This window comes from Apteryx rowi, unplaced genomic scaffold (assembly GCF_003343035.1).
Source record: "Apteryx rowi isolate R43461 unplaced genomic scaffold, aptRow1 scaffold_318, whole genome shotgun sequence".
Taxonomy (NCBI): Eukaryota; Metazoa; Chordata; class Aves; order Apterygiformes; family Apterygidae; genus Apteryx; species Apteryx rowi.
This window is the reverse complement of record NW_020449619.1, coordinates 563,478-571,392: the sequence shown is the minus strand read 5'-3', so window position 1 is coordinate 571,392 and position 7,915 is coordinate 563,478. Positions and strand designations below refer to the sequence as shown.

The window sequence follows — 7,915 nt, the reverse complement described above, 5'->3', positions numbered from 1 at the left end:
GTTTTTTTTTGGGGGGGGGAGGGGGGTCGGGTTTTTTTCTTCTTCTTTGCTTTTTTCAAGTAGGGAGAAAGATTTGCCGTTTTCTCGAGTTGGTGGCTTTGCCTCTGCTTTGTGTCTGCGGACAGGCGGGGGAAGCTGCCTGCGCGCCCACCCACCAGCCTACCGAGTGGGGCGCTACCTGTTGCGGGGTGGAGGGGAGGTGGAGGGGCTGCAGGCTGCTGGGCAAGACCCTGCCCGTGCTGGACTGGCTGTGCCAGGGTCCCCACACTGAGGCAGCCTGGGGCAGGGGCCCTCAGGGCCCCCCTCTTGGCAGGGCTCCAGAGCTGTCTTTCAAATGACAGCAGTTACAAGAAGTTGCCTCTGCTGGTCCCCATCATCTGCCTTGATCGTCCATTGCACAGGCAGTAGAGAGCCTGCGTGCTGCTGAACAGTCACCAAGAACAGTTTTGCATGGATTTTTCTCTCCTCAATGGCTCTGACTTTCCAGCTCAGACCTTTTTCTCCTGCAGAGGTTTTTCCACCCAAATGCTTGATTTTTTTTGCCTTCTGTGAGTAGCTTCTGTTGAACTCAACTTGCGTGCGCTTCACTTAAGCCCATGAAGTCTCTGCAGACCTCCAGGGGGTCTGTTCAGGCGAACTAATGTGGTGTGGTATGGATTGCCTTCTCTACAAGTGCCTGTAGCTTCTCATCTCCCGGGAGGGAGGGGTTGGCCTCTGCAGATGTTATGGTGTGAATGTGCCTGAATTATTCCTACCCCCAGCCCAATTAGGAGGGGGATAGGCTGAGCCCCCTATCTTTGAGGTGGTGAGGGGGACTGTATTGCTGTGTTCTTACCCCAGTTTCCCCACTCCCTAGCTGGGACACCACGTGATGTGTGCTGTTTGGTTTCCACCTTACTAGGCTTTAACCAGGAAAGATCTGCGGGCAGCTCCACCATGTCAGATAGTGACCTCGGGGAGGATGACAGCGCCGCATCTCTGGACCTGTCTCAGTCAAATAAGAGGAAAAGAAGGGGAAATCTGCCCAAGGAGTCCGTGAAGATCCTTCGGGACTGGCTGTACGAGCACCGCTTCAATGCCTACCCCTCTGAACAGGAGAAGCTCAGCCTCTCTGGACAGACCAGCCTCTCTGTGCTGCAGGTAAGAATCAGTCCCTGCAGCCCAGCTGCAACACACGCACATCCTGGCGCTGTGCATGGGGTTAGGGTGATGGGCTGAGGACACTCTGCAGGGCACTCTGTGACAGTGTTTGGGACAGGCTGCTCTCAGAGAACACCTCTGAAGATCCGAAACAGCTTGGCAGGCTCAAACTGTTGCTTCTCCTGGTCCTTGTGACCTGTTTGGCAGCAGGGAGGCAGGGAATGGCATGGAAGCAAAAATATATGTGGGCAGACCCTTTTTGGAAGAGGTGTGGATACCAGGGACCTGTTTTATGGCACAGATGGAGCAGAGCTTTTTGGCTGGATGGAAGATGGAGGGACTCAGACAGGGACAAACTTAGCAATACTCCATCTGTTGGTAAAAGTTGCTGTGGGTGAGGGCTTTCATGGGGCTTTCTATCCAGTGCTGCTTTATCCTGTTTCCTGAGGCACCCCCCAGCAAAGGGGCCAGGGCAACCCCCTCTCCACTTGCCAGGTCAGAGCCTTTGAGAAACTCTGGACAGGAGAAAACTGCTCCAGGAGAGAGAAAGCCTTCCAGGGCTGGGGGTGAGATGGGCTTTGACCTCAGGTGGACCACTAGCAGCACTAAGCAGCAGCTTGCCCACCTGTCTCTAGTTAAATTGATTGCATTAAGGGGAACACAACCCAGATGAAGGGCTCCCAGGTAGGAGGGCTACCTTGCTATGCTGATTGTTAGCACTGATGGTCTCATTGTGGTGCTGGGTGCCTGTGCAAGGTGCTTAACCTGGCTGGGGAGCCCTGGATAATAGTAAAGGCCAAGAATGCTTTTCCTTCGAGCCTTGGCTGTGGTGTCACTCACCCTGCTGTGTCAGGGTGGTGAGAAAGACCTGGCTCCACTATCAAGGGCAGGATTGGGGCTGGCTTGCCTGCAGCTGTGCATCCCTTTGAGCCACATGAAGGCCAGGAGCCGCCAAGCAGGGGGGCCCCTGTGTCCAGGGCCATGCGGCTCCTATCCTAACCTGCTTTCGCTCTTTTCTCTGGTTTCTGGAGCAGTGCAGTATAGGAAATGGCCCTTGTGTAGGGGGAAGCAGGCAACAGCCAGTGGATTTGTGGCTGAGCTCCTCTCCTCAGGGCTTCCTCTGCACCACACTTCTCCTTTCCCTGCTGCTCAGTGCAGCCCTGGCCAGCAATCCCAGCCGCGGTCCAGACACTAGTATGTGGGCTGTGACAGTCTGTCTGGTTTCCCTCTCCCTGACCAGCAAGGCAAATTTTCTTTTTAATTTTTATTTATTTAAATGCTGGCTATATGACAGATTCATCTCTGGCCAGCCACTGGAGCACTGCTCTGAGGGAAGGCTGGTGGTCCTGGAATGGCTTGAGCCGGATCGGCTGGGTGGGAGCTGTGATGGGCTTGGGGCCCTGCAAAGCCAGACTTGTCCTGGACTGTGGCCCTGTGCAGTGGGGAAGGTCCTTTGTGGATGGCACAGCGGGTGTCTGGTGTGCTGGGATTCTCAGCCATGCTGGGATTTACCTTGCTGGGCAGGGCACGTGCATTGGCTCTGTGAGTGGGCTGCAATCACGCCCAAGAGTTCATGGCAGTGATGTGCTGCAGTGAGACCTGGCAGGTGCCCAGCTCTCCTTGCCCCGAACTCTTAGGGACCAAGTCACGCAGGAGCAAGCTGTCAGTGGGGACCTGGGCTTGTGTTAAGGTTTGGTGGCCTTGCTCTGCACCAGCTGCTCCTGCGTGTGGGATACCCTTGCAGCCAATGTATGCTGTTGGCATTCCTGCTGCCAAAATACAGCCAGCTCTGGGCTGAAACATGGCAGCCTTTGATAGTGGGGAGACACTGCCCCCTTGCAGTGTAGGGAGCAGTGAGAAGGTGCTGGTCTCTTGGTTAGAGAGGCAGGAGAGTATAGATGGGATTTTTTTCTACTGAGGGAGCTGTTTACATTGCACAGCTGCCTGGTGAAGAGGTTGCACCTATGCCCTCCCTGGGAGGGGGGATCCCAGCCCTGTGGCACTTCCCAGTGCCAGCGAGAGGCAGTCACTGGTTTTCTCTGTAAGTCTAAGGTGACATCTATAGTAGCACAGAGACCTTGGAGCAGTGCTGGCCCTTGGGAAAGCGCTGCCTGCTCAGACACAGCTCAGCCAAGGTGTTCTCCCCCTGATCCTCTTACCCCTTGCTGAGGAAGAACAGGCCTGTGTGTCCTCTCCTGGCTGAAGGATGAGTACCAGTCTGTGCACTGGGAGCATGCATGGAGCTGTGGGCATGGGCTGCTCAGGAGCTGGGCCTCATGTCTGCTCCTGCCAGCTGCGGGGGGGGGGGGGGGGTATAACTTGGCATGGGGCAGGGGCTGCTCGGCTGCCCTCTGTTTTAGGAGGAGAAGCCTCTTGGGGTGGAGGTGTGGGACTTCCTACAGCAAGGTTCCTCCCCTCCAGCTCCAGCAGCTGTTTCCCAGTGGTGCCACTGCAGATGTGCTTTTGCATCCCTTGGTGCTGATCCTTCCAAAGGCAGGAGGAGGAGTGGGGCAGTTTTCTCTTGCTCCCCAATTTCATGTGGCCATCCATTGTGCTTTAACTGGGCCATCTTAAGTGTGCAGCCCAACTGGTACAAACAGGAGACAGCTGGAAAACCTCTGACTGGGGAGATGGGGGCCAGGATGGGAACTGAAGTGCCCAGTCTGGAGTGACTATAGGATTTTCTCCTCTCTCTGGGCCGGGGGCAGCCTGTGGGGAATGTTTGATTCGGCAGTACCACTCTGTGGCTGATCTGACCACTGCCAGTTGCCTAGGCTTGGCAGAAGCCTCTCGAAAGCAATGTTACATTGCAGCTGCTGACCGAGCAGGGGCCTACGGCTTCCACTTATTTATGTATCCCCCCACCCTGGTCCAACTGTCTTTTGGAACTGGAGCCAGGAAGTACGAGCATGGCAGTCCTGAGTCTCCAGGGAAACCATAAAGCCATGTATCTCCATTGCAGAAAGTTTGGAGATAAGAATGCTGTGCCTGCTCCCGGGAAGGCTGCCCAGACAAAAGCTTTGCAGCCCGTCAGGCTCCTGTAGCCAGGAGGTTTCTCTGCATATGCTCTTGTGCTCGTGAGAGAGGGGACTATGCAGTGGGGCCCAGGCCTTTACCTCCCTGGGATTGCTGTGGGCCCTGTGGGATATGCTGCTATCATGATGTTGGTGGGGACAGAGGCAGTCTAAAGTGATGGTTCACCACGTGCTGGTGGTGGGGCAGAGCAATGGCTGTGTTAAAAAATAAGCCTGCTTGCCTTAGAGGAGAGCTGTCGAGGCAGATCCCAGCTCCCTAGTGTGAGCGATGCCATACGATGCCCTGGGTTTTGCCTGGGTGTTTGCCTGTGTCCATCTCTTTGGTCATGTCCTCCAAATGAAGTGAAATGCTGGAAAGAACAAGCATGGATGGGGGAATCCAGCAGGATTTTTGGAAGGTGCCCTTGAAGCTGCACAGAGTTGGTTGGGCTTTTTGTTCAGAGAGTCCAGTCATCTGGTTGGCAATTTATAGCTGTTGATAGCCATGGGATTGCAAGATCATGTCAAGGGTGCTCAGACAGGGCTTGTCAGAGAGCGTGTTTGGAAGGGAAAAGGTGGTGAGACTTGCGTATTTGAGGGTGTTAAATGCCAAATATTGTCTGAAAGACAAAAAAAGACAACTGAGATCTTGCTGTGATCGAAGTTATGGTAAGTTCTTTCTCCTCAGGGAAAATATTTTACACAGCTGTTGATTTGGGAAAGATCAGTCTTTTTTTTTTTTGCCTGATTTATTCTCTTCTAATTGTTTTCTAGGAAGAAGACAGTTATTTTAATGTAACTTTTTTATATAAAGTCCCTGAAACAATATATGACAGAGACTGAATACATGGCAGCTGCATTTCAGAAGGACTTCCAGAGATGCAGCCACAGAGCTCTGCATCTTTGGTGTACAGATGTTTGGAAGTCCCTTTAAAAAGTTAGCTATGACTTTAGTAGCTGGTAGGAGGCCTGGAAATGTGTTAACATACTCTTGTAATCTCTGCCACCCAAATAGGGTGTGAGGGGCTGCAGCTCTGTGAGTTGACAATTTGGGATTTAGGGTTTCCCATCCAGGCAGCTGCCTGACAGTCAGTCTGCTCTTTGCAGCCTCAGTTTTCCCCTCCAGACGTGGCTGCGTTTTGGCACCAGTATGTGTGGTCGGGGCACTGCTGACGTATGTCAGAGCGTGCTGTGCACACTGGTGTTCTCAGAGCAGGGACCTGGTCAGTCAAAAGGAGGAAAACTCCCTCCGGACTCAGACCTGAGGGCTTCTGGAGTCTGCTGATGTCTGAGCTGGTTCTGTGCAAATCCCACATGCTCCAGACAGGGGGGTGCTGGGAGGATGCTGTGAGTTTTGCCCTGCTTTGGCTGCACACTGCAGGGCACAGTCAGGGTCACTGGGACTTTGGGGCCATGCTGGGGGGGTTGCTGTGCCCGTCTTCCCCTGGGCCATGAGCCTCTGTCCAAGAGCTGCTGTGTCCCTGCTGGCTTTGCGTAGCCTGGTTTTGGCTTGCAGAGCGGCTCGGCCCCTAAGCTGAGCTGGGCCCAGTTCGTTCAGCGCACCGCGTGGTGAGGAGGTGCTTGCCATGCCGTGGATGGGCCAGTGCTTGTCTGCTGCATGCGCTGGGCAGCGGTTCCTCCCGGAGGAGAGCTGCGAGCTCCTGCTGCAGGGAGGCAGCACAGTGGCAGGGCTTTGGCAGGAGCATGGCACCCTTTGGGTCTGTGTGCCAGCAATGGGATGTGCCTTGAGGAAAGGGAAGCCTAGTCTGCCCGAGAGGAGGTGGTGCCAGGCAGGAAGCAGCTGGCTTTGTGGTTTCCCTGAGCAGCCTGGGTAGCCCCAGCCAAGAGCAGATCTGCCTTGCTGGAGCTCAAAGGGGAAGGAGGTACCACAGGGAAGGAGTCCTGTGCTCACCCGGTCCTGCGAGGCTGCTGCCGACTTGGCACGTCACTGCTGCAGCCTGCTGTCCCAGCTCTCCAGCGTGTCCTGTGGCAGTGGCCCCCAGCCTGACCGCGCTGCGCTCCTCTCACCCTCCCAGATCTGCAACTGGTTCATCAACGCTAGAAGACGGCTGCTCCCCGACATGCTACGCAAGGACGGGAAGGACCCCAATCAGTTCACCATCTCTCGCCGAGGGGGCAAAGCCGGCGACGTGGCCCTGCCGCGAGGGGCTGCCACGGGCTCTGGTGTGCTGGTGGTACCTCCTGTGACAGCTGCGGCCACAGGGGCCTCCAAGATGCTGTCGATGTCCGTGTGCCCGCAGGTACTGTGCCACCCTGCCCAGGCACTGGGCAGCAACCTCACGGTGGTGAGCGCCCGCAGCCCTGACAGGGAGAAGCAGCCTGGCCTGCAGCGAGTGGAGCCGGACCCTCACCCCAAACCGCAGCTGGGCGCCACCGGCAGCACCGTGGCCTTGCTGGCCCGGGCCGACGCAGCCAGCCCCACAAGCGGACTCTTCAACACGCCACCCCCAACGCCCCCTGAGCTCTTCGGCGATGACTTCAGTAGCTTCCAGCTTCTCGTGGAAGTGGCGCTGCAGAAAGCAGCCGAGCTGGAATCACAGAGGCAGAGTGGGCAGCTGCCCCTTTCGCCTCAGACTGAGCCCCCGGGAGTCTCCGTCTCCAAATAATGCCCCCAGGCCAGTTCCTGCTGGGCTGCCCTTCCTCAGGGCCACCCGACTCCTCCTGGCTGCAGGTCCCTCTCCTCTGGCCAGGCCAGGGGATCCCTTGGCAGGAGCCTGCATCTGCCTGCACCTCCCCAACCAGCTCATCTCAAAAGCGGACTTCTGCATCCCGAGGGGCTCCGGCATTTCCATCGGCCCAGGGGGAGAGGGAGGATTGTCCCATCATGTCATCCTTTGGCTGTCCACGTGCTCAGGAGATAGCCGGCTTCCCTCAGAGCCCCTTTCCAAACCAGCCCAGGTGAGGACGGTGCCTTGGGAGGTGCTGGAGGGATGCAACCACAGCAGTTTGGCCATTGTGAAAGGACCTTTGCAGATAACTGACCTCTTATTACCGCCATTACTGTGTCAGGCTGTGGAGGCCCTCGGAAAACCTGCTGACTCTTTTTTTTTTTTTTTTTCTTTCTTTCCTGTGAACAAGGGTCCAGCCAAAACTGTTTCTTCAGGGAGTGACAGAGAAAACTTTTTTTTTTCTTTTTCTAGTTCATGTCGTCTTTTTAAGGATTATGGATGAAAAGCTTTTTCCTCCCAAAGCTCTCTGATCTCCTCTTGTGTTTTTTTTCTACCTTGTTCCCCTTTTTTGTGATTGGCCTTTCTGGTACCTTGTGCTGGCCAGGTGCCCTGCATTGCCTGGGGAAGGATAAAGATCAAATGAACTGGAAACCTGAAGTCTGTGGCATTTTCTTGCACAGAAAAAAAGTGAGACCCTCCTCTTCTGTCTTAGGGTGTTACAGGTGCTGCCAGTAGAAACCTCCATGGTGCTGTTTAGCAAGTTTGTTTTGAAACATTTTCTCTTTAATTGTGATTTATTATATAATTTTTTTTCCTACAAGCATTTCCACAGCTTCCCTATGTTTCTCTTGAGTTCCTGCTGAAGATGTGCATGTTGTATCCTGGAACAGAGCGTGCCATGCAGAGCCTGGGAAACGCTGACCATGGGCAGCTGCTGGGGGAGGGGGGAGAGGGGGTGCGGGGGCGGGGTGGATATGAATCTGAGACTGTGAAATTTTGTACCCAACTTTTTTGTTTTGTTTTGTTTTTTTAAATGTTTGGAAAGAGACATGTTCTGAGCATGAGCAGTCT

General features: G+C 54.9%; 1 protein-coding gene across 1 annotated transcript; it reads left to right on the top strand.

Moving 5' to 3' along the window:
* Positions 1 to 909: 909 nt before the first annotated feature.
* Positions 910 to 7,226, top strand: TGIF2 (TGFB induced factor homeobox 2). Its single transcript, XM_026070771.1, has 2 exons — positions 910 to 1,140; positions 6,191 to 7,226. The coding sequence occupies exons 1-2, from the start codon at positions 937 to 939 to the stop codon at positions 6,779 to 6,781; spliced, it is 795 nt and encodes a 264-aa protein (XP_025926556.1). The 5' UTR covers positions 910 to 936; the 3' UTR covers positions 6,782 to 7,226.
* Positions 7,227 to 7,915: the final 689 nt, after the last annotated feature.